At 39.4% G+C, this 25,692-nt stretch overlaps 3 protein-coding genes across 3 annotated transcripts; 2 read left to right on the forward strand and 1 right to left on the reverse strand.

Moving 5' to 3' along the window:
• Window positions 1–10,947: 10,947 nt before the first annotated feature.
• rwdd2b (RWD domain containing 2B) lies at window positions 10,948–13,656 on the reverse strand. Its single transcript, XM_079166700.1, has 4 exons — window positions 13,321–13,656; window positions 13,163–13,230; window positions 11,506–11,874; window positions 10,948–11,405 (listed from the first exon to the last, which is right to left on the reverse strand). The coding sequence occupies exons 1-4, from the start codon at window positions 13,531–13,533 to the stop codon at window positions 11,153–11,155; spliced, it is 903 nt and encodes a 300-aa protein (XP_079022826.1). The 5' UTR covers window positions 13,534–13,656; the 3' UTR covers window positions 10,948–11,152.
• Window positions 13,657–13,866: 210 nt separating this feature from the next.
• Window positions 13,867–20,158, forward strand: usp16 (ubiquitin specific peptidase 16). The gene is made up of 18 exons (XM_079166544.1): window positions 13,867–14,008; window positions 14,175–14,241; window positions 14,371–14,567; window positions 14,654–14,757; window positions 15,686–15,798; window positions 15,891–16,114; window positions 16,204–16,299; window positions 16,403–16,533; window positions 16,644–16,731; window positions 17,255–17,336; window positions 17,471–17,562; window positions 17,647–17,700; window positions 17,789–17,956; window positions 18,087–18,777; window positions 18,927–19,021; window positions 19,182–19,262; window positions 19,377–19,524; window positions 19,616–20,158. Exons 2-18 carry the CDS (start codon window positions 14,181–14,183, stop codon window positions 19,735–19,737), a joined length of 2,547 nt encoding a protein of 848 aa, XP_079022670.1. The 5' UTR covers window positions 13,867–14,008; window positions 14,175–14,180; the 3' UTR covers window positions 19,738–20,158.
• An 88-nt stretch (window positions 20,159–20,246) lies between these two features.
• On the forward strand, window positions 20,247–25,546 carry LOC306700771 (transcription regulator protein BACH1-like). Its single transcript, XM_079165883.1, has 5 exons — window positions 20,247–20,343; window positions 21,308–21,564; window positions 22,085–23,251; window positions 23,341–23,547; window positions 24,290–25,546. The coding sequence occupies exons 2-5, from the start codon at window positions 21,325–21,327 to the stop codon at window positions 24,668–24,670; spliced, it is 1,995 nt and encodes a 664-aa protein (XP_079022009.1). The 5' UTR covers window positions 20,247–20,343; window positions 21,308–21,324; the 3' UTR covers window positions 24,671–25,546.
• The last annotated feature ends 146 nt before the right edge of the window (window positions 25,547–25,692 follow it).

Genomic DNA, 25,692 nt, shown 5'->3' on the forward strand with positions numbered 1-25,692 from the left:
GAGTATTGCACAGCCTTTAGTATTAATAATATATGCAAAGTGTTGAAGGATTAAAAAAACCATGAAGCTCCTCAGGAAAATTGCCCGAGGCTCCGAGCTCGGCTCATGATTTGTGCATTAATACAGGGTGACAAAAGGAAGACTTGAGTCTCCCCAAATTCCTCCCCGTCTCACTGGAAGTGAGTTCGATATGCTTGAAGTGGCTTCAAGAAACGTCCCGCAGATGTCAACGCAGCAGGCTGCTGTTGCCCTTGTTTTAACAAACGTAAGAGAAGAATAGGCTGAGAGGAGAAAACTGGAGGCAAACCACTTAGTGATTTGACATTATGGTCATGGATGTCAGGATGCAGCTGATTGCTTTAATTGAAAGTGAAACACTTAAGATGAAACTTTATTGATCCCTGTGGGGAAATTAGGTCATTGAATAAGCAAATAAGAGCATCAAACAGGAAAAAAGACAAATGGAATACATGTAGTAAATACAGTAGATTATAAAAAAAGGAAAAGAAAATCTCAGAAAAAGTATTAGCAGTAGAATAAAGTGGATACAACTGTGGAGTTCAAATCTATGCAGACGTTGCCATTAGTGGTGCAAAACATGGAAGAGATTGGCACAGGTATTATAGGAATCCATGTCTTCTTATTGTAAACAAGGATTACTGCAGAATAAGAATGTGCTATAGATGATGTTTAGAGTGCATAAAAATGCAGTCTTTACAAAAAATATAATAGAAGTGTGCATATGAAAGTACCGTGATGTATTAGGGACATTAGAGAATTAAAAATTCAAGTATTCCAAGAAGATTGGGAGCAAAAGTGCATTATATCCACAGGGCCATATGTATGGACATGAAGTGTAATGGTCTGGAGATGAGCATTATAAAGAATAAAGCAAATGTTGACAATAGTATCTTACGTTTCGTAGTAAAGTGGCTACTGCATGTACAGTAAACCCTACCAATTTAGAATAAAAAAGAAAGCACCTTTTATGGTCCATTATCACTGCTTCAGTGACACAGATGAACTTTTCGAAATTTTATGATGGAAATAATAGCCTTGTGCAGATTACTGAGCTCATATTAAATATCTAGACATCTTTAAAGGGAGATCTCGTTCCAGGACACGGGGCCCGTGTCATTATGATCCTCCATTCTTCAGCTCCCATTGACCTTGAGCATAATGTTGCTTCCCAGCAGACTAATGTTGCCATTATCAACACACTGTCCGGCCAGCCATCTGCCTGCTTCACACAATGCTTCGCTCCCCCTCTCCCTTCGCAGAGACACGGTTCCCAATGCTCAATTCATAATCATTACCATCAAAAGCCCAGCCAGTTCAAATAAACATCAGCTTCCACTATCACACTCCTTCGCGTTATTAAAAGCTCAGTGCTTCGTTAAGCTATGCAAATTGAGATAGACTGTCTTGAATAATGCCTGGCAGAAAATAATGCTAAAAATCCATCATAATTTAGTGATTGGATATGGAGGGGGGGAACATTCATGTGCAATCGTAAATAGTGAGTTGGAAAATGGATTTTCTCTTTACCCTTGAAATGTGAGAACCATACCCTGGGCAATGTAACAATCGCAGCATGACCTCTGAGGAGGCCTTGTAAGTCTTACTAAACTGAAGAAACTGATACCCACTGTACCCCAAAGGCAGTGTCCATATCAGTCCTCCAGCTCACAATAAGCTCTTATCATAGCAGAACAGAAGTCTGACAAAATCCTTCAGAGACAAATTGATATCTTAAAAATAAAACATTATTACACTTAAACATATCAGGTCTACAGCACAATTCTGATTTAGCAAAGTTAAACATTAATTCATGAGCTAATTGCATTTAGGTGGGGTACTACATAAGCATTTGGCTTTTTTGACTGAAAAGTTCTGTGTTTTACAGTTACTTGAACCAGACTGCTATCAACACAGTTTGTGTTTTAGTTCTGCTGTAGATTAGTAACAACTGGAGGAGCCATCGCAAGACTTTGCATGAAAAGCCCTCCAACCCTGACACAATTAACGGTCCTTATTTCGGATTAACAGCAAATGTTATGCCAAAATAACAGTAATTCCTCTTGTTTTCACTATCCAAGCATGTAAATTGCCTTGTGCCATTCACTGGGTGATTTACTGAGAAAGTAAAAGGATAAAAGTACCTCAAAAATGGACTGGGATTGCGAGGTAAATGCAGTATGTTAAAAAGAAGTGAGAAATAAATCTTAGTCCTCTGGATCATTTTTTTTAATTACAGATTGAATATGTATTAGTGACACTGTAAGGTAACCCATTAAATCACCCAAACCTTGAGTCAATACTGTATTTACTGATAATCACAACATTCCTGACTGGAAAAAATCTATCCTATACTTTTTGTTTTATTAATATTGTGTCATCTTTCATATTGCCTGCCAGGCAGGACACATATTTTGAAAGAGTTTACTTGCAATCATTGCTCTGCACCCAAAGATGAGGTGCAAAGAGCAGACAGTGGAAGATGAAATTCACAATTTTTCAATATCCTCCTTTTCATTTTCAAAACTTTGTGTTGGGAGTCTGTTATCTTTGCCCTTAGAAGCCCGAGGTTGAATTGTTTGTGTAAATGGTTTTGTCTTTGATTGACAGCTCATTCTAATGGAGAATTGGGTAGAATAATAATGGCATGTTTATAACACTGGTGCTACCTTTGAAAAGGGTCATTGCAGAATAATCTCATGATGATGCCAACTAGTATGCAGTTACACTCCACCCACAGATAGATTAACTAAAAGGTTGCTTAAATGTATACATAAAGGTGGAGCACAGCTGAGCCTTCTGTAGCCCCTTTAACTAATAGCTGCAACAATCACACATCATCTGTATCGCTGCTGAATCAGAGGGCTGTAGGATATTATCTTGAGATGTGTTTTGCCTAATCATATTTGATGAGATTAAACAGATCACTCAAACTTCCACTTGTGACAGGGATGAGTGGAAGTCAGAAGGAGTCAAATGATCTGGAACAAAGAACATGAGCTTGTGTATCCCCCTGGATGCATCACCATGCCATTAGTCTAGATGAATGTGTACAGTCAGATACAATTCCCTTGTTTGCTGCATGAGGGCTTCCACTTTGTGAGGCAACGGCTCTGTTGTTCGAATCAGGCCACATGCAGGCCCGTGGATTGATGACTGAAAAAGGGCTACCCACTGTATTTTAAACTCATTCATCCACATTGACTCACATTCTCTGTGGTGCATCTTTAAATAGCCTACCCTGGGATTGTCTTCCATTTGATTTATTCTATATTGTATTTTTTGATCTAATTAAAACAAACTTTTCTGTATTGTTTGGCTGAATTTTGAATCGTGCAGGCCCAGGAGAGTATATAAAGGGAAGCCTTATCTAGGGTAGACTTTTGGGGAAAAAAAGCTAGTACCTGTGGCATACGGTATGCAGTAAATAGAGTGCCATCTGTTAAAATTTGAGCACTTGAGATTCTTCCAAGGAACTCACCAGAGACTTAATTAAAGTTGGAATATTAGTGAGTGGGAGACTGATGTTACTCCAATATAATGACAGCTTTAGGAAATCTTAGCATTAGTTTGATAACAGAGATTTTTTAAGAATGAAAAGACAGTGCTGCTCTTTTATTAATGCTTTTATCCTCAGAGATTATCATAAAATATAATGGCAATGCTTTTTACCAGTGGTGTTTTGTGCAGCCGTCATATCTGTAGCCCATTTCACACAGAGATGCCGCAATACTGCCGTAAAAAGGATCCGCCGTTAAGCTGGCTTTACTTTTTCAGACTGAACCAAACAACGGCGGCATAATGCCGCCCCAGTGTGTGATTTCAGATAGCACGCCGGCATCACTGGAGCAAAGGAGGCGTAAGGCTTTTTTAAATCCGATTTCCATTTGTCCTAGCAGGGTCTGCCATTTCCAGGTAATGTGCACATCTAATGGAAGCACAGGAAACTTTCTGTAGGAACTTTTTTATATGAACTAAAGTTCTTTCAACTTTAGTTGTTGAAGATCTCATTTACCGAAAACTGTACCTCAAAGATTCATAACCGCTGTCATAAACTTGTGTGGTTAGAACAATTCCATTATTACTGTTGTTAGAAGAGTGTTTGCCATTCATTATTAAAGCCCTCTTGATTGAAGATTATTGTGAGGTTTACGAAAATTTGTATGTGCAGCAAATGCAAACAACTGGATGATGTCCTAACACCATTAGAAGTGACGAAAGTTAGTTATTTGTTTTCTGGACAGGACAGCAGTGAGTAGGATTTAAGGAATTACAACAAAAAAAAAACAATCACAACCACAGACCCAATTAACATAACACTTTTTCTCCCGTGTATTCTGTTATAGAAATTTCATTTTCAAATAACAAACACTCTCCAAAGCAAACAGAATAATAATGTGTAAACAGAGTATTGAAAAGGTTCTGACAAACTGCTGTGCCTGCAGGATGCCAGCTGTTTGGATGTGAGTGGACATCAGGCATTGGCATCAGCCTCATTATCATCAAGGTCCCCATCTCCCTTCTCTGGATTTTTTTTTTCAGTATTTATAGTCATGGCATAGGATGACATCGGTTTTAATTGCCCCTGGTTTAAAATAGCTTCACTAGCACAACATATGCTTTGGCTCAATATGCTGTTGTTTGGACTGTGCTTTTATCTATTAAATCAATAGTCATGTATACATATGTTTATCTTACATGTACACAATTGATTTATCTGCAGGTGATGCTTGTGTTTTATCGCTTTAAAATATCATGACTATCCTATTTATTTTATATAAATATTCTATTTTAAGTTGCGCATGAACATCATTTGTTGTTTGAACTGTTATATGTGAACTATTCTCAAAGAGCTCAAAATGTGGTTTTAAGCAGACACCACTGTTGTTGCTGTGAAATGCACCCGATGCATTGTAAAGGAATGTAACTGCACAACTGAGATTTTCTTTCTCATGTAATGAAATTCTGGCAGACTAGATACTGCAAGGCCTATTGACCCCAACAGTCAGCATTACATGTTTCATTTCAAACATGAAAACATGCCTGATACCACCACCAGTTGGCACAAGTGTCGCCAGATTTTCAGAAAAAAAAATAAATAAAACTTCAGCATGGTTATCAGGAAAATGTTTCCGGAAATAATCACATAGAAAATAAATCTCTGATAACACAAAAGCACTTCCTAAACCGTAAAATATAAATCTATATCTGTATTAAAACACTTAATAAATAATTCATACTTTGCAAGCTTAAAACGAAGAACTTCTCGTGATTTATTGGGTTGTAGCTATATAAGCTGTGTAAGAGCGCATACACAAAGAGGGGAAGGACTAGTGGGATTGCTAAGGCTTGAATACTTCCAGAGCAGTGTGCCAGTCGTCTTTATGATGCCAGTCAGTGTGATGGTGAGCTTCAGGGATTACTCCAGACAGACAGCTCAGTAAGACAACTGATTAAATAGTAGTGTGAAGAGAGAAAATGTTTAATTCAGTCATATTTAGTATTCATGGGATGGACAGCCATACAAGAGTTCACCTTGAGGGGTCATCAGGGGAGAAGGTCCAGAATCCCAAAGAGCTCCCACGCCAAGCTTCCACATAGCACTTGGAAACACAACTGATTGTGTTTTTAATTGCTTTGATTATCAAGTTTACTTTGGCTGAATTGAAAATGGTAATGCAACACATAGCGAATTAACAGACTGATATGAAAAGATATTCTGTTATGCACCTATTGTTACACTGTGATAGATTTACCAAAGCAAAATCAAAGCTGATCTTCAGGTGGTGGATGTAAATGAATAAGTTCAACAGTCAACTTTAATATTCCTGTGTGCATGTTTTATAGCATTATAGAGTATCTTACAAAAAGAAAATGAAAAAAATTGTGCACATGATTGGCTTCCTTAGGAGGGTATATTTTATTATCAAAATGATCAACTGCATATGCCACCACATTTATTATATCACAGTACAACTAATGCTCCAAAATAACTTGTGGAGGAGTAGAGTACAAATGTGCTACGTCTAAGAAAGACAAGTTGTGATTAATAATAACCCAGGAGTCTGTACAGTTTGAACTGTATATTTTCTTGCATTTGCAACCAGCTCAAAGAACAAATATTGTTCACGTATGAACAATGTGGGAAGAAACCACTGTGGTGGACAATAAAGGATTCTAAGACTAAGTTTTGGAAATTCCAATTCAAAAACCCTCTCTTCAGTGTTTGCAGCTTCAAATACAATACCATTTATATTAGCTTGGCTCTGTGAAAGAGTGCTGGCTATAGAGACATAATGAAATCCCTGTGTTGAAATACCTCACCATGGCATTCAAAAACTAATTCAATTATATGCATCACCAGTTCAATAGACCTACAGAATTGGGTTATTGTCTGAAATGATGAAAAAAAAGAAAAATACCAGTAAATCGTGTGTGAATGAAGTTTAATGTAAAAATGATTTTCATAAAGAGTTGCCAAAATGGGCTTTAAGAACAAGGGGTAGAATTCATTTGCCAAACGATTTAGTCTTCATCAACTACAGGTCCTATTTACTTTGCATCTTTAAAGATATTCCTCTGGTTGGGAGATAATATGATGGTAACGCTTTCCCCTATTTAGCAATAAGCAGTATAGAAGAATTATCAAATACACACTATTATGCTGTTGTAAGCGGATGTAAGGACATTAAGAAGTATTAATTAATATACAACATTTGTCAGCAATTCTAACGTCTCCTGTGAAAACATATTACCACTTTATTCGACTATATTGTCATTCATTATCTGTTTATTCAGCAGCCTCCACTTATGAGTGTGCACAAGAGGAGTTATAGTTTTTGATAAATACTGTACATTGATAAACACGTGTGTCCGACGACTAATACATAATAGTGTGTTATAAACCATTTATCTGATAAACTGCTTATAAATACTAAATAGAGTAGTAAGAAGGGGAAATAACAGAAAAGGTTCACAGCACAGTGGAAACTGCATTTAAAGGGGACTTTCATGCTTATTTTCTGGTTCAAACATACAGTTAACATGTTTTAATGTTCAAAAAACACATTATTATCCTCACAGTCTGTCTGAATATTTCTGTATTTTGATCGATAGCTCATTGCATCAAACATGGGGTGTGAATGCATCTGTGGAAAGTCAATATGGATGATGAGTTTCATGATGAAAACCAGGAGATTCCAGAAATGTTGGCAGTGGGTAAAAGTCTCAGTTGATTGATTCAGAAGCTGATGTGTGAGTTTTTCCTCACTCCTTTCATGATCCAGCTTCTGAATGTCACCCCAGTAATTCAACAAGAGATAAAAGTACGCAATGGCCTCACCAACGCAATGGCCTCACCAACAGCCTTAGCCATTTAAGTTTTAATGTAAAAATATTAATATGTCACAGGACAATGGCACGCTGTGACGCAGGATAGTGGAAGGAAATGAGCACCACCAATGCCCCAACCTTTACCACCTGCACCACCTTGTCCCTCTAGTTATGTGATAATGATGTTAGAGTGGCAGAGACCCCTGATCAGAGGAAACACAAAAGCACCCCAGAGATTATGAGATACTCCGAGCAGAACCTTTATCTGCTGAGTCGTCTCATTGAGATGGAGCCCAAACTCATTGTGTCCAGGTAGGCAGGACGATCGTCATTAGCAAGTGGCCTCTATATACTTCTATAAAGTATCAAGCGCAGTCCGTGAGTTGAAGGACAGTGACATGTCCCATTGATTTAATTCTGCACTCCAGAAATGAAAAGAAATAATGACTCGGGTTAAAGTGCTGACTCTCAGTATGCGTGTCTGTATTATGCATTGTATCTGTATTTGATATACAGTGTAGAACTCTTAGCCCTTTCAAGGTTTCACCCTAGTGAAGGTGTTAAGCCACCCATCTATCCTAAAACATCTTGTAACACGACGAGCCTGAACAATGCGACCTAGTCACATTTGTTGTGTGAAAGTGTTTCTGCTCTCTTTCCCTAAAAGGTGATGTTTTAATTCATAAATGTGTCAAACTCACTATCCTACCTCCTATGGACGGCACTATTTGTCTATCAGTAAGTAACTACGGATAAAGACTGCAGAAGCTGCAGGTCAGTTACAATAACAAAGAGGAAAATATGTAGCTGCTAAGGAGTGGTCTACACTTGACCTGTCAATGTGTATTGACCAGAGGCAGTGCTAATGATTTGCACCTAGCTGCAGTACAGGTACTAAAAAGGCTCCATGTCTAGATCAGTATTGCAGACAATAAAGTTAAAACTACTAGAAACAACATTATGGATACATCTGGCAGGTATATATCAGCAATGAACCTCTGATGAAGGGAGCAGCTGGCTTTGACTAATGTCATTTTCCACTTGGCCATTCTTAAATCATACCTCGAGGCACAAATTAATCATGACTTTAGTTAGAATGGGAGTCATTTTTGACAATGTCAATATCATATGGTGGAACATCACAAGTGCTACTCATCAGTTCACTTAACCAATGAATGAAGGACATTCAAAATGTGCAACAGTAGGCAAAAGAGCACTACACGATTTTGGGACAAACAAACATTACTCAAGACATTTCCCCTTTGAATTAGTACATTGGCACTTTTAAGTAAATCTTTAGGATGTGTCATCTGATGTTCTGTATGTCTATTGTAGTTATGGCAGACAGAAATGAAGGAGAAAATCAATGAAGCATCATAAAAGTTATCTGTGCATGGAATGAACCAAATTAACAGTGTGGAGTAAAAACCAGTCTGTCTTTATTGAAAGAGCCTTTACGATGGATTTCTTACAAAAGTTGACAATTCATTCTCCATTGGTCCTTGCTCTATCAAAGCTATTATAAAATTATGTGAATCGTTACTTTGAATCACGGCAGGTAATATTTAAATGAAGAGAGCAGGTATTCTTCGTGATCAATGTCAGCTCATTTGATAACATATCGACTGATGTCCAGCTTATCCAAACTCTAAACAGATAAGACTAGAGATGATCAGCAATATTACAGCAGAAAAAAAAGCTTGGCTAATTTTTTTAATTCAGTAATGCAAAGCTATACAAATATTCATCAAATGATTTGATAGAAGTATGTGTCGAAGTGATGCTTCATAAACCTTGTGTACTTGTGTTTGATATATCGTTGTTACGCATCTTCATGATTGTATATCCTGCTGCTCCCAGGCCAGTATAACTGTTTGTCTGAAACCACTTAGATTTTTTTTTAAATTTTAGATAGGAAATCAACGCCATTGTGACATTGTAATTTAATAGTTGTACTGAATGAATGTGCTGGTATATATACGTTGATCCCTGTTGATGTTTGTATAATTGTTAGTGTGATGGAGACTATGTAATGGTCTTGCACGTAAATTCATGTATTTAGTGTCTGTGTAGCCATAGCCTTATACACTGCAGCTATAATAAAGGCATCAACTGACTGATTCAGCCTAGAGACCTTACTCTAGAAATGCTTACTAAGAAAGGGCTTTTAGACCCAGAAACGCAAGATGAGGGGGTGGAAGAGCTTGCTCATCCTGATTTAGAGTAACAAATCCTGGGGGAAAACCAGAATGTGGATGCACCTGAGAGTTGAGCTCTGAAGAAGCAAGTTAGAGGTCTGACTGGAGTATCCACTCTCTGAGGGCACAGCGAGAACACGTAGCACCAGGAATAGCAGAACAGGAGACTACAAGCTGACCAGCATCCCCCAGAACAAAGGAGACATGGAACTAAAATCAAATGAGCACCCCCGTCATGGCCATCTCTGCATCAGGTATCTGTTCATCAGTTACCAATCGTATGATAAATACTTTAAAAAGCTCAATCAGTGTTATAACAGATGCACAAGTGAGATGATGAAGAGTGTGGGCTATTTTAGAGCGTCCTTGCTAGTGTCTTGTTGTTGTGAAAGTTCACAGATATAACCCACCTGCCATTTTAAAAGTAGCATTTTTAATTTGCATTGATATTCATACAAGTTAAATAAAAAATTACATTCATATTTGATTCAAAAGAGCCTTGCAATTATTTTAACCAAATCATGATTGTACTGCTTAAGTTGAGGTAGATACTGCTTTTAAATCCAGGTTATGAATTGTATTAGGTTGAACATCTAGAAATCACCAGAAACATCTCGGCTCAGGTTTTCCAACTTTGGTTACATAATGCTGCCATCTGTTGGGCATTGTAGCCAAAGCAAGTTTGCAAGTAAATGCAATGCAATGCCTGCAACTATTGACTACTACTACTACTACTAGCTTTGTACAATGTGCTGATTTTCATTTGTTTCATCAGTTCACTTTTAACAAAGTGTGAACTCCCAAATGCTCAGCCAGGGTTCAAACTCCTTTGAGGAGATAATCTTCTGTATTTCTACATCATTAGAATATGCAGTATATAATGTCATAATGCACAAACAAATCTATATGACTGTTTTTTTAAATGTTCATCTCAATGGGCTGAAAATGATATTCATCTTCAATAACCACGTTTTTTGATTACCAAAGTGTAATCCACAATTATGCACAATTTATCTAAGATCAAATCATTCAAAGGAAATTGGAGAAAGTCTTTCCACGGTTATGTTATCTATAATTCATAAGAGGAAAATCAACAGATTTCAAAAACAGATATCTACCATATTGTTGACTATGTTGTCCAATTATTACTGTGGTATCAGACCTGAAAATCCTATAATAGCCTGGTAGTAATACAACCTGGTGCCATTTGAGAAAATAAACACCTAGGGCAAGGTGTGATCCTTGAAGGGGTATTAAAATTGCAAATATAACCGAGTTCCTCGAGAAACCTCTCGGATAAACATCTTTTTAATGCTTTAGTTTGAAAAGCATGCTTATTAGCTAAAATTAAGTTTTAGTTTTTCGAAATTGCAGAAATGTTCTTTCTGCCTTTTATCCCAATGAAGTCCCAGGTGTAACGACTGAGCAACATCTATGAAAAGCTTATTCAGTTATTTCAGGGACATGTGACCACAAGCTTACATGTGCTTGTATGTGAAAAAAAACCTAAAACAGTAATTAAGGAATACATTTGTAAGTTAACACTTAAGTGACTTCAATGACAAGGCACCAGTAGGTATATCTATTCTCCGTGGATCTAAACACTACCTCCCTTCAATGCCAAAATACATCTGAAAGACGTCACAACAGCCTTTCTCATTCAAGAACTGGTAGAGCTGCCCAAGGTCCATGTGATTACCTCTGTTCCCATGGGGGTCAAACATTGCCTCTTCAAAGCCAGTGAATTTGCGCAGGGAGTCTATACTTTCAACAGCCCTGCTGTCCTCGCCTTTACGATCAAGGGGAATATCCTCTCTATGTCGAATCATGATCTTCTTCCATGTCAGGACCTTCACTCTGTGAAATGGGAAAAAGGTTTGGAAAAATAATAAACCTGGGACCTCAGCAGGCTTCTGGCTGTGACATCAACTGCTAAAAATAACAACACTTAAGATACCTGGACCAGAACTCCTCGCAGGTAGAATGAGAACCTTCCACGCAGACAATACCAGGCTTCCCAGGCATGCTAAATCCTGACAGGCCCAGCTCCTTGGACCACTCCAAGATGTTCTTCCTTTTCGTCTTGTTGTAGATGTGGTGGCTGTAAATCCACAGTCGGCTGAACACTTCCTGTGGCCGTGGAGAGGAAGACTCTTTCTCAGAAGCCGTTGATGCTGATAAGCTCTCATTAATGACGAGCTGCAGGTTGTCTTTCACCCAGACTACAGCGGAGAGCACACATACTTCTCCCTGGCAGTTTTCCATGAGGTATGCATTAAGATCTGCGTGGAGCTTTGTCTGCTGGGCCCTGCTGAGACCGGCACACCTAATGCACGAATAAAACATGCTGTAAGAAGGATTCAGAGAACATTCAAGTTTCCATCCTAGGGAACAAAAACATTGAATACAAATCTTGAAGAAGCTAAGATTTGCACTAGAACATAGCTCAAATAACTATAGGAGATATTCAAGAGGTTGATAGGCTTACTAATCAGTATAAATGACTACTCCCAATACAATATTCTCTGAAAGCAACTTACAAGATGTGTTTTTTCTTTAATGCTGTTGCAGTAGTGTGCATTGTGATATGCAGTACATATACCTATACCTCTTCTCTACTAGATCTCTAGGCAACATTTTAAGCTTAAGTTTATTCATCTTGATTATGAAAATTAGATTTATGATTTGTGTCAGGTACTGGACATCTAAAAAAAATTGCACATGAGGATAAACCGAGACGTATCTTCCCACACAAGCAGCGATTTCCACTACTCATCAACAGAGATTGATATGCGTCATCCCAATCCTTTGATACAGTAGCTTTTCTACAGATTTTGTAAAAGAAAAAAAATGAAAGATGAACGTTACTGCTCAACGTGTACAGTGAAGTGTAAAGTCCACATCTACTGCATGTTATCTATTAATCATGCAGATTCCTTAACTTCCAACAAAGCCATAACATTAGAAAATAACCTCTTACTTTCTTAAAGTCACATGAACCTTTTCCTCTGTGTCATTAGTCTGTTGTTCATCTATGTAAATTAATTTAATGTTCACATGAGGCCACATTAATTATACAATTATCCTTGGCTTCTTTTTGCGTCTCTTTGCAGTTCAGGCTTTGCAACTTATGGAATGAAAGATTTTTTCCAACAGTATGTTAAAGTTGAATTGTGTGTGCTTGAGTTATTAATGTCTTCTTGATATAGAAGTTTTATAAAATGGTTCAATTTATTTTTTGGAAAAGCCTGCAGATTCAACACAGATCTCTAAAGTGTCTACTGACCTTCCTAACATTACATGACCATGTTAGGTTGTTGTTTTTCTAGAAACAATTGTGTGCTAATTCTATAATTATACTTATAACCATCCAGACACATTAGCTATGAAAGTTATTTTTTCGCATGTGAAGAGATTGTCACTTTCTCTAGATCTCTAGGCAACATTGCATTCTATGAACATATTATATTGCTATTTTGCAAGATGTTTCCAAATGTACAAGTGTACCCATTTTATAATTACTATAAACTAAGCAAATTAGTTGTATTAGTTCTTGTTTTGCATGTGAAGAGTTCCTCACCTTTACCACACATCAAATGTGGATATTGACTTACCGGACTGTAATCTCTGGTAACACACTGGGATATTCAGATGGATAAACACAGGATAGAACGACATCCGTCTGAGTGGAGCAACAAAATAAGAAAACAATTATGTTTTGGGACATATTTAAATCACAATGACATACTGTGACAGTCGGTTATTCAGTTACCCTCTCCATGCTTGCAGTGTCCAGCTTCTGTTTGATGAAAAACTGAGGTCTGGAAGAAGGGGGGCTGTCTGTTGAAGCTGAGCCCTCCACATAGTCCCTGAGCTCAGCTAGTGCCAGCTGGTCTGTGATCTCCAGCTCCTCCCGGGTGGGAAACATACTGGACAGCAGCTCTATCTCTGCAAGCTGAGACTCAGCCCACTCTAAGCAAGACATACTGATAAAAGCGAACTCGAGCGTCGATCTTCACCATAAACGTTCACAGTTAAACGGCTTTCAATGTGTGTCCCTCAAAGTCTTGTCAAGCGTATAACATTAAACAGATATATGTATTTAAGTTATATACATGAGGTTCTTAACACAGAACAGACACCTGGAACAACTTCTGCCATCACATTGCTAGTACTGCACGCTGGTAATCGAGCGTTGTTTCCACTCGGACTGCTTCAAGCGACGCACACAGGAAACACACGTAGCGAAACAGCGGTACCGTCACATTTCTGTTCCTCTGTTGTCTGCATGTGTCAGCTGGGATTTTTTTTTGCCAAATCAGGGCAGTGTTTTTTCGCGAAATTGAAACTTTGTAGACCCCTTTTCTTACCCCTTTTCCGTTGTGTCCGGATGAGAGAATTGATCTCTACAAAGTTAACGAAATTGTAAACTGTGAAGGTTTCAGGCTCCGTTTGTGACAGTAAGTTGACTGGATCCCAAGGATGGTCATTGACTTAAACGTTACATTAATTTATACTCAATTGTGTTAAGCAGCATTATAATTCTATCTAGCTAACGTTGTTAGTCAAACCACATGTGACTGCTGTGTCTGATTTGCATTCGTCTGTGATTGTGTTTAACGTTAGGTGAAAATGGGAAAGAAAAGAGGAAAGGACAAGAGCTCCAGAGAGGACGATGACATTGTCCTGGCAGGTAAAGAATGTATCATAAATTAGGCAAATATAGAATACAAAAGAATGTATCACAATCTTAATGTCATATGACGCCCTGTAGAAGCCCTAGGGTGACTTACCACATTATGTGTGTTTTGTACCTTCATAGGTCCATCCTGCAGGCACATAAAAAAGGGAACAGAACAAACTCTTTTAAAGAAACTCTCAGGTAACTCTGATTGGACGAGTTGCCAGGATTGTAAGCATGAAGAAAATAAAGAAAATAGCAGCACCACCGTGCCACAAGACTCTGAAGAGGAAAAGGAAACAATAGCCATATGGATGTGCTTGAAATGTGGCCATATAGTGAGTTTATTCAACCCATTTATCAATAAGATTTTTAAAGTGCATGGAGTGACTTTTTGCAAAATAACCTGATGCATTTCTACCAGGGATGTGGACGAAACTCTGAGAACCAGCATGCCATTAAACATTATGAGACTCCTCGGTCGGATCCACATTGCCTGGTAATCAGTTTGGACAACTGGAGTGTGTGGTGAGTATGTCGCTGTGGTGTGTTAGGCTACATCCATACATCCACACAGCGTTTCAGCATCGTTTTCGAATTGATCTCCGTCCAGACTAACATGCCTGAAAACGAATATCACAAGACTCTTCACGTACATTTGGCATGCGCGTGGGTGTCGATGTGAACAGGAAGTAGATTGGTTGCTTAGTTAAAAAAAATACGACAGAATAATAAAGTAGTCTTTAATAATGAAAGGTCGTGATTGATGCGTAAGATCTTCTCTAAAATCTTCCTCTATTAACTCAAACAGACACAGTTCGTGGAAAGTTTTTAGAAGTTTTATTTTTCAGACTTAGTTACAACACTGCAGGTCTTGCTCTATATCTCTCTCACATATCAAATTTACTTTAAAATCAACACTTACACGTAACAGTTAACTATATTATGGGTCCATAAATGTGGTCAACTTACATCTCTTACTCGTTTCCTCTGTATTGTTGTCTGTTCTCACTCGTAGCTCTGCTGGTGCCTTAACTATCTGTCCTACTGAATAGCATTTACTGCTAACCATGACTTCAGACGACCGCTCCGTAGGGCTGATCACACCGCTGGTCACTGATCGCTCCATTAACAGCTGATAGGCGTGTGACGAATCAGGGAAGGACACATTATGACCGCAAAGAACCAATCAAGTAGCGAACACGGGTGTGGGCGTCATCGTTTCTAAACGTATCCGTTTCCGACCGTCCACACGAAAACGCAACCCGGAGTTTTCATACTTATCCGTCCTTGGGAGCGTTTTCAAACTCCTCCGTTTTCGGCGCTCGAAAAAGCCGGCGTAGCGTGGACGCTCAGTGTAAACGTAGCAAAACGACATGGCCTTAATCACAGAGGCATACGTTGTGTTTGAAATGAGAAGTACTCGGTCTTAATTAATGTTTTTCCAAACTTGCAGGTGTTACATATGTGATGATGAAGTCCGGTACTCCAGTACCGGACATTTGGCTCAGCTGGTGACCAGCCTAAAAAAGCAAACTTCTGCAGACCCCATCAAGAAACCACAGAACAGTAAGTCCATCTAGTTTTTTTTTTGTCGAACTGTATTATTGGAATTACATGTCTCTATCACCATGTCCACCGTGTTGTGTTTGGTTATTTAGGAGTGAAGGAAGAAGACAGCGTTTTGGAAGTTGATCAGAAGACAGAGACTGTAAAGGCAGAGGAAAGTGAGGACAACGAAAATAAGAGCCATCAAAAGAAAAACGCCAAGAAAGAGAGTGTTGGGATATCCAAAAAGTCTGGCACATCTGAAGACAATGGTGGTGTTTCAGTAAAGGGGCTGAGCAACCTGGGAAACACATGTTTCTTTAATGCAGTCATTCAGGTAAGATGGTGCTTTATAAGATGTCAGTCTTGAATTAAAAAGAGAGAAGTTGTGAGTTATTGTTAATTGTTGTCATTGTGTTTTTCCAGAATCTTTCTCAAACACAGCTCTTAAGACAGACTCTCAACAAAGTGACAGAAGAGAATATTAGTCTTAACATTAAACCCGTTGCCTCCTCGGATCTGGTGTGTTGCCATTCTTTTTTTTACATGTTTGTTTTTAACTGTAAAGATGATGTTTAATTTACACAGTTTATTACTCAAAGACTTGTTTTTATTTTGTGTGCAGGCGCCTATTGTCATGCAGTTAGGCCAGCCTGGCTCCCTGACTTTGGCTATGTGTCAACTACTCAATGAGATCCAGGAATCCAAGAAGGGTGTGGTAACACCGCGGGAGTTGTTCACACAAGTTTGTAAAAAGTGAGTGCAACTACAAGTTGAGGTGGAGCTCAGCCTTAAGATGTGCTTAGAATGTACTTCCTAGCATCACTGCATCTAGCGTTGTTCATTGTCTCATCTCGTTCCTGCAGAGCTGGCAGGTTCAAAGGATTTCAGCAGCAAGATAGCCAGGAGCTGCTGCGCTACCTTCTGGATGGGATGAGAGCGGAGGAGATCAAAGTATGCTTTTAGTTAAATGAATCTCTCTATAGCTCACATTGGGGAAAGATTTCCAATTGAAATGGACTCTGTAGCTGTCCGAGTGGCTATGTGTTACATGGCTGGATAATGTATTGACAGCAGAACAGTACTGCGGTGAATACATTGCTTGTAAACCAGCTGATATGTATTGCACTGTGCACTTACATTTCCTATTTCAGGCTTATTGTCACCAAGTCATTCAGATTCTAAATTTAGTCGAGGAGATGTTATGTGTGAAATGCAAAGACTCATGGCTATATAGCACTTGTTCTCTCTCCTTTAATGACCTTAGGGATTTTGCTCTCCCAGAAAGGTTCTCTGATTGGTTGGTTCATTTTCACAGAGCGGAGGTTTTATAAGAATGCAATCAGTGTTAAGAAGCTGAAATGATGAAGATGCTGTGAACATTTTGTACATATTATGTCTACAAGAGTTCCTCTCTATGGTTTATCAAAAGGTTATTTTGATCATTTACATTTAAAGATTATCTTTGTATCTACAGAGAGTAGGCTCAGGGATCATGGAGGCATTGAAAGAATCTAGAAAAGGCACAGATGGAGAGCAGCTGAAAACACTAGTTAAAGGTAAGTAACCGAGCTATACATTAAACTTTAATCTTGTAGTCAAAGTCATTTGAGTAAAAAATATAGTAAAGTATACAATATTGGTACACCTAATATTTAAACGTGGCCCTCTAACAATTACGTTCTGATTTCAGAGTACGAAAAAAATGGATTTCCAAAAAACGTTGTCGATGAAGTTTTTGGTGGGGAAACGACCAGCACTATAATGTGTCAGCAGTGTAAAACGGTATGTATTGTGAAGAAGAATGTAGGATAACCTGTCAGTATTATGACGATGTCAAGCTAAATGGTCACTCCTTTGAATTTCCAGGTGTCTGTAGTCACAGAGATGTTTTTGGACCTTTCCCTTCCGGTTTCTGATGAGGTAAAGATTGTTTTTCCATCGAGCAATTACTTGTTCATGTTTTATTTGTGTTGCACGCCATGTACCCTCTTGTGACTACATCTTTCAGGCATACAGAAAGAAGAACCAGAAAAAAGCAGTTCAGAACACCAGTGAGTCGAGCCAGGATGATAGAAACAGCCCTGCTTTGACAAACGGGAATGATGACACTCCCACCGGTTCTGGCAGCAAATACCAGCAGAAGAAAGCAAAGAAACAGGCAAAGAAGCAGGCAAAGGTACCTCACTGAACACATACAGATAAAGTTTCTTTCTTTTGCCTTAATTCATCATTTTGATGGATGCGTGTTGAATAATTCTGCAGAACAAAGAAAATAGTTTGTATTGTTTCCTTTTCTTGGCTTAAAGCATCAAAAGAGGCAGCAGAAGATTGAGGGCAGAGTCACTTTGGACAGTCTCTCCTCTCCGAGCCACACGGAGAGTGAACAGACCGATCCTACTGCAGATGCAATGGACATGGAAAATGCTGACACTGCAACACATGAAGAAGCCTCACTAAGTGAGGGGAATCCTGCACAAATCGTTGTGTCTGAACAGGACCAGAAGGACCTCGACCCAGTCCAGGATAAGAAGGACGAAGAGGAGGATGAGGATGAGGATGCAGTGATAGACTGCGACTCATTGGCTACGTCATCGGTCAGCAACCGTTTTACTGTCTTATCTGATGAGCAGCAGTCAAAGGACAGTATCTTAGACGATGACAAATCATCTGACATGGATCTGGAAAGAGAAGACACACAGCTGGTGAGTGAAATAGAGAAAGTAACCCTGGATGATGCCTTCATAGAAGAACCCAATGCTGTAGATACAACTATGGAGAGTGAAGAAGAGCCACTGGAGGCTAAAGAGTACACTGTAGTAAGTCAGGACCCGGAGCTGGCCTTCCGCACACTGGCTACCAGAACAGCCCCTGAGAAACAGGAGTGTTCAGTCCAGTCATGCCTTTTCCACTTCACAGAAGTAGAAACCCTCACGCAGAACAACAGCCTGCTATGTGTTACCTGCACTAAACGGCAGCCAAACAAAGACAAAGCTGGAGGTATGTGAAATGTATCTGACTGATGTGGTTTTTTTGTGCAATGCAGTATCACAAATAATTCATGTTTTGCTGCTTTCTTTTCTCAAAACAACTCACTTTTACATTTTGGAATCTATGAAGTTCATCTTCTTTATTTGTGCTTTGATTAGGATCCAAGAAGAATGTCTACACTGATGCCTTGAAGCAAATGCTGATCTCTTCTCCCCCACCAGTGCTTACCCTTCATTTAAAAAGGTTTCAACAGGTAAGACCTTTGATCCTGTCAGTCAAGCTGTTGTTATTCACCCAACTGTGAACCGACTATTTAAAGAAAATAACACCTTGTTTAGTTTTTATCTTTTTTTTGTATTTTCAAATGCAGTGAAACACTTCCTTTTAATGAGACTTTTGTTGTTTTCCTCTAGAATGGATACAGTATTTGTAAGGTGAACAGACATGTCCATTTCCCCCTGATACTGGATCTAGCTCCCTTTTGTGCGTTCAAGGTAAATATTGGGATTAACAGCTTTTATTAATTATCAATAAACATATAGGCCTATTTGTAAATGTGTCATTGTTTTATTGTAGTCCGGGCATTAACAAAAGTTGTTTCCAAACAGAACTTGACAGAGGGAGATACTCAAATATTGTACAGTTTGTACGGTATCGTTGAGCACAGCGGAACAATGAGGTCGGGTCATTACACAGCGTATGTGAAAGCGCGATCTGAGTGCCATAAACCCTCATCCAACGGACTTGCAGCTGAAGGCAGGTGTACTCAGGCATGACAATAAATAGAATAATAACTTGATCCTAATGTTTTATGTATCCCTCCACTAACCCATCACTTCTCCTTTAGGACATGTAGAGCCACCCAGAGGATCCTGGTTCCATATCAGCGACACAAGTGTTCAACCTGTGAGCGAGAGTAAAGTCCAGAGTTGCCAAGCCTACCTCCTCTTCTATGAAAGAATCCTCTAATCGAACGGTGCTTCACTACTCAGGAAATCCAATAAACCAACGTGCTGCTTCTGCTCCACAGTACAAGGGATCAGTTAACCAACCAGATTTGTCTGTGACTCAAACTGGGCTGTGATTAAATTATATTGATTATACAGAAGGAACATTTGACACAAAGTTTAAATTTTCATCCCAGGGATTTCACACAGTGTTTCAAGTAATAAACAGGACCAGTTGTATGTTTCTCACACTCACTGAATATTGCAAGGTGTGGAATGAAATTCAGAGTGGACATTGAACAGATTGTGGTGTTGGATTTGTTGGCATTACAAAAATCAATTTCAGGAGGCAAATGAAATGTTGGGGGAACGTCATTTGTAAAACATATTTATATGTCTATTTTTATCAATGTCATGTAATGAAATCAAAATGAAATGCTTCAAAATTGGATTTTTATCCCTGTCTCGGCTGGCTTTTTGGTGCTTGCACTGAGCATGCGCAGTAAGTGCTGACAGTTTTTCCTGGTCCAAATTGTCACATGACGAGAGGAAAGTCTGTTTTCCGGATGTCCAGAAACATCTCTACTCAAAACTCACCAATGGCAGTGTTATCTAGCTGACATAACAGGTCAGTAAACATGTGGCCTTTTATAAATGATTTAAATGACTGTTACGGAATATTTTAAATTTCAGCCAACAACAGGAATGTGTTTTCGCTCGGTACAGTAGTTATCGCTAACCTAGCCTAGCGTAAAGCTATTCCGTTTAGATATCATTTTCGACCATTAGATTTGTATCTCAATGTAAATGTTGTCAGTCGTTGGTAACATAGCGGTCTTGTCGTAAATGTGGATATTATTGGTTGCGTCTCTCCTGCAGGCCCAGTTGTGTAACTTAGCTAAACATGAGTCAGCATTAAAACTTGCTGCTCAAGTTAAAATGAAATCTGCCCTGGCTGCTGCAGTTCACGTTGACTCGGCATCTAACTGCCAGCTCGCTAGTTATACGTTTCGTCAGACAGCTGTCTAGCTAATTCTTTAACCCAGTCAGTACAATGTCAACACAAGTTATTGTATTTAGCTCCACCATCATTGAGTCAGATTGGAGCATGTCATTGCATTGAATGAGAAGGCACAGTGTCTTGCATCAGGGTAGAACATGTGCCTGTCCTGTTTCTGCTGCCCATAAAGAAAATATTAATTATGCAACTTGTTCTTGTGGCAAAGTAGTAATAGACGGTAACAAAAAGTAATGTTACATTGCAGTAGTTTTACATAATTTTACAACAATTGTATATCAACACTTTTTTGTATGCTTTGAGTGCTAACCCTCACTGTGAAAATGTGCTTGGTGGTTGTATATGATATAACATCACATCCCTTGCTTAGGACTGAATCCACCTAGGCTGCAAATAATGGTTGTTTTAGTATTGATTCATCTATGGATTATTAAATTAATTTATCCAATCAAATAACAAAATTGTTGCAGGTTAGTTTTTTGTCCACAGACTGTTTGAACATTGTAGTCAATTTTGGCAAATGGTGTATGCTCGTGATGCTATTTGACTTCACCCTGCTCCCTCTGTCACACAGGCTGAGCTTTTTCAACCATGTCGGTCCCAGCTCCTCGCATGTCAGTGTTCACCTTTGAGTCTGCGGTGCACAGCGCCCATGTTCTCCAGTGTCTGGATGATCAGAGGCAGCAGGATGTTCTGTGTGACGTGACGGTGGTGGTAGAAAGCAGGAGTTTCCGGGCCCACTGCTCTGTCTTGGCTTCCTGCAGTGACTACTTCCACAGCAAGGTTGCCAATATCACAAGACAGAATCCCATCATCACCTTGCCTGAGGAGGTCGGTGTCCTGCTGTTCATCTGAATGATATGTGGAAAATGTTAACAATGTCAATAATGCACTTTGGGCATCCTGAAAGAAGAGAGCTCATCAATGAAAGTCTGCCAAGTTCATTTTGTGAATGGCTAAAATGTTACAACAGGTGGACTAGAAAGTGCATGGAAAATACAGACACTGCAATGTTTATTTTGTCCAGCAGTAGATGTTTTTGTGTAACATGACTATTGGTCCGATTGGCAGCCCTTGCAATGTGACTCATGCCTGTTCACATACGTACATCAGGGAATGATATAGCACTATGCTCTTTTGAGCTTTGTTGATTTTTGTACTGTAGTATAGGCTACTTAACAAGTTGTACATTTCAGGGCATGTATGAAACAACGCTAATGATCTGCATTTCCTATGTCCCTTTATTAGCTGGTCACCTTTATAGTGTGGTCAAATTGTAGTATTTTATTGTACAGTAGTTTATGTCCGTTTTATGGTACCTCAACAATTTGCTGCTTCTGTTTCCCTACAGGTGACCATTGGGGGGTTTGAACCTTTGCTTCAATTTGCCTACACATCAAAGCTCCCCTTCACCAAAGAAAACATTCGTGCCATTCACAGCAGTGCTGAGTTTTTAGGATTTCATGATTTGGAATCCGCATGCTTTGATTTCCTCATCCCAAAGTTTTCTGAAGGCAAAAGAACGTCACAAGAGGTCAGGCGTAGAGCCTGTTGTCTGAGCCGAGATCCCGGTGCCAGTTTTAGCCCCGGCGCAGAAAGCGGCCAACCAAAATCATTGGAGTCACACAGCTCAGTGCCTTCAAGAGGGGATGAACAAACAGATTTCCCATCACAGTGTCCTGAGAGTGCACAGGGTCAGAAGAACAGTGGGGAAGAGCACTTTTGTTTGGAGAATTGTGGGCCACAAATGCCCCCCTTAACTTTGGAGTTAACAGCCAATGGTGTGTGCCCCATGTTGTCTTTGCCATGCCCAGACTCTGACAAAGCAGATCATTCCTCTCAGTTCTGTGAGACAGAAAGTTTAGAGATAGGAGATGTGTGTAATCAAAGTGAGTTGAGTTTGGCAGATTGTGGCTTACCCTGTGAGCTGTCAACCCCTGGGGATATGAATCTGCCAGAACTCATTGAGCCAGCAGGCAGAGAAGTTAAGCAGACTGTGGAGACGCTTGGTGCTGAAACCGACTGCAACCCTGGTTCATGTCCACTCAACGCATCAGGGGCGGATGATTGCCATGAGTTATTAGAGCAGAGTGAGGCTGGCCTTGAACAGAAAATGGAAGGTGATCTCACAGACCATACACTATCTGCTGTAAGTCACGAAGAGGGAAATGGGGAGAGAAGCAGCGTGGAGAGGGAGGTAGCTGAACATCTGGCAAAGGGATTTTGGTCCGACCTATGTCCACCTCAGGCTCAACCACTCCCGTTGGAACCAACGGACCAACACAATCTGGCAAAAGCATCAGACTTTCATTGGCTTAAGCAGCTGGACCTGAGCTCCAGTGTAGGAGACTGTCCCTTCCTCAGGGACTTTGGGACAGGTGATGACCCGGCCCCACGCTCTGACAGCCTGTCCCAGTCAGAGAAGAGCCCCTACATGTCCTCCTCGCTCAACTCTGGGGACGACTCAGAGCTGGACACAGATGGAGATACTGAAGCCAACAACAAAAGAGCAGCAGAGGTCATTTTGATACACAGCTGATATTTGGTTTTTCATAGTTTAAGATATTAAGTTGAATACATCTATCTCTTAAACACTGTACTCTACAGATTCAGCTCCCATTCCCTGTGGAGCAGATCTCAGCCCTGAGCCGGAGTGCCTTCCAGCAGCTTCTGAGACACCATCACTTGAATCAAGATCAGCTTGAATTTGTCCATGATGTTCGTCGACGAAGCAAAAACCGTGTGGCTGCACAGCGCTGCCGAAAGAGGAAACTAGACAGCATATACCAGCTAGAATGTGAAATCAAAAGATTGGTAAGTTGCCTTTAATACGTCTGTTTTTCTTAACATGTTGGCAAACATGATATGATTAAATTGTCTGTCCTTGTAACCATTATTGGCCTCTATTTATGACCAGTATGAACTGCAGCAATTTTGATGGAAGTACTTTTGTCTTCCGAAAAAAGTTTCTATCACAGCCTTTCACCTCTTATTAATTTGACAAATCCAAGAGAATGTATCAACTGAAAAAGTAATGCAAAAATATCTGTATGGTAGACTTTGCTGCACAGCTAAATGGCAGGGTTAAATGAGCACATCAGACCAAAAGGTGCATTTACTAACCACTTTTCTCAAAAGTTCAAAGTCTGAGTGAGGAGCACAAGACAAAAACAATTTATTCCAGCAAGTGAATGCATCTTGTCCCCTCCTTCATAGATATTTCCTGGGTGTAAATTCTGTATCACCTGTAGAAACTTGAATGGTAGATTTAGGTTTACAGATTTAACAGACTGGATCAGACCTTTAAAGTTTAGATACTGTAAACTGATGAAGAAACATAAATGAAAGAGAAAGAAGCATGAACAAAGAAACGGAGAAAAAATAATTACGATCCTGATCCTAAATATTTGCATTGCTCCATTGAGTGACCCTTTCATTTCACAGTAATCTTCAGATTTTTTTTAACAAAACAATGCATGTTATGATAAGGAGTCGAGGAAGTGAATGTGAAAAAAAAAAATGACTGCAATGTACTTAACTGCTATTCCCTCTACAGAGAAGTCAGAGAGAGCGGCTGCTGGACGAGCGAACCGATCTGGAGCACAACCTGGAGGAGACGCGACAGAGTCTGTGCGGGTTATGTAAGAGCGTTAGCTTCGAAGCTGGCTCTGATCAGGACCACTTGCAGCTTCTCGCCAAGGTCTCCTCACCAGACTCCCCCGTCTACTCCCCTCGCAGTTTGGGTAAAGATGAGTCCCAGATCACTATCAAAATAGTAAGTTCTTCAGAGTGTGACCCAAGCAAGCCACCTGCAGACTCTGTTCAAACGGCTGCATCAGAGGCTGCCACACAGACAGAGGAGGCAGATTCTCCACAGAGCTGCGCTGTCTCTGCGTCTCTGCTCAATGTCTGTCTGGACATGAACAACGGCTTATAATTGGACTCAATTTCCATTTTCATTTCTAATCTTGCAGAACTACAGAGCAGTGGGTGGACTCTGAGTATATACTATAATCTCCTTTCGGGATTGATATGCTTGTCTGTGTATTTCACTGAATGATTTTCAGTCTGATGTTGGTATCTTAAAGTGGCATAGAGAAATGTCAAATTTCCTTTGCTGTGCTCCTAATATGCATTTCACTGTCGTAAACACAGAATCTAGTATTCATCTTTTTTAAAGTGCAGACATTTAAAAGAAATTCCCAAATGTTTCCATTTCTAAAATAGGATGTTCTTAAAACGAAGTTAGTTTTTCTAAGAGAAACTCGTAACCTGACTGTTCTGATGGCTGAAATAATTCTCGCCACATACCCACCACACACACATACATTTATGAAAATATGATATTTGTTTAATTTTGAGCTCATTCATTATATTCATAATCAATGTATTCTTAACACTTTTTGTATTTTGTACACTATGCTGTTTCTTTGATCAAATATGCGCAGCACTAACATCATTTCTTTTCTTTTTTTTTACAGTAGAGGAATTGTTACAGCTAGCATAAATTGTCGGCAGCATTATTTAATATGCCAGTACATAGTTTGGATGAATAACGGTTAGCTTCTCGTGATGTTTGAGGAATAATGAAAGTGTTACAGGAAATTACGATATTTGATGCAAAACGTGCCTTATGCGCTAGTATAGTATGAATACAGAAAGATAAAGGCAATCTTTTTATGTTCTTGTCTCAAGCAAATTTGCACATTAACCCAGAGCCCACATTGATGGCATTCTCTTACATTAATGTCTGTCTTCATGTTGAATACTTTTTATTAATGCTTTCATGGATTACAGATTTGAATAAACAACATTTTGTAGCATTCAGTGTTTGTTTTTTTTAACCAACAAAAATAATATTCCCCCTCTATTGATGCGCAGTACCACAGTTTGGCCAATAGATGGAAGTACAACTTTATATATCTCATCAGCTATACTGACTAGAGCACTATAACAATA

The sequence above is a fragment of the Pholis gunnellus genome (genome assembly GCF_910591455.1).
Source record: "Pholis gunnellus genome assembly, chromosome: 9".
Lineage (NCBI taxonomy): Eukaryota > Metazoa > Chordata > Actinopteri > Perciformes > Pholidae > Pholis > Pholis gunnellus.

Excerpts from the sequence above, each read along its gene's own strand:
- usp16 (XM_079166544.1), top strand. The coding sequence starts at position 14,181 with ATGGGAAAGAAAAGAGGAAAGGACAAGAGCTCCAGAGAGGACGATGAC. Across the intron at positions 16,115-16,203 it reads TCTTTAATGCAGTCATTCAG|AATCTTTCTCAAACACAGCT; the intron begins GTAAGATGGTGC and ends GTGTTTTTCCAG. Across the intron at positions 19,263-19,376 it reads CTCCCTTTTGTGCGTTCAAG|AACTTGACAGAGGGAGATAC; the intron begins GTAAATATTGGG and ends GTTTCCAAACAG.
- rwdd2b (XM_079166700.1), bottom strand. The coding sequence starts at position 13,533 with ATGTCTTGCTTAGAGTGGGCTGAGTCTCAGCTTGCAGAGATAGAGCTG. Across the intron at positions 11,875-13,162 it reads TTACCAGAGATTACAGTCCG|GTGTGCCGGTCTCAGCAGGG; the intron begins GTAAGTCAATAT and ends TTCGTGCATTAG. Across the intron at positions 11,406-11,505 it reads TGCGAGGAGTTCTGGTCCAG|AGTGAAGGTCCTGACATGGA; the intron begins GTATCTTAAGTG and ends CCCATTTCACAG.
- LOC306700771 (XM_079165883.1), top strand. The coding sequence starts at position 21,325 with ATGTCGGTCCCAGCTCCTCGCATGTCAGTGTTCACCTTTGAGTCTGCG. Across the intron at positions 23,252-23,340 it reads ACAACAAAAGAGCAGCAGAG|ATTCAGCTCCCATTCCCTGT; the intron begins GTCATTTTGATA and ends TGTACTCTACAG. Across the intron at positions 23,548-24,289 it reads AATGTGAAATCAAAAGATTG|AGAAGTCAGAGAGAGCGGCT; the intron begins GTAAGTTGCCTT and ends TTCCCTCTACAG.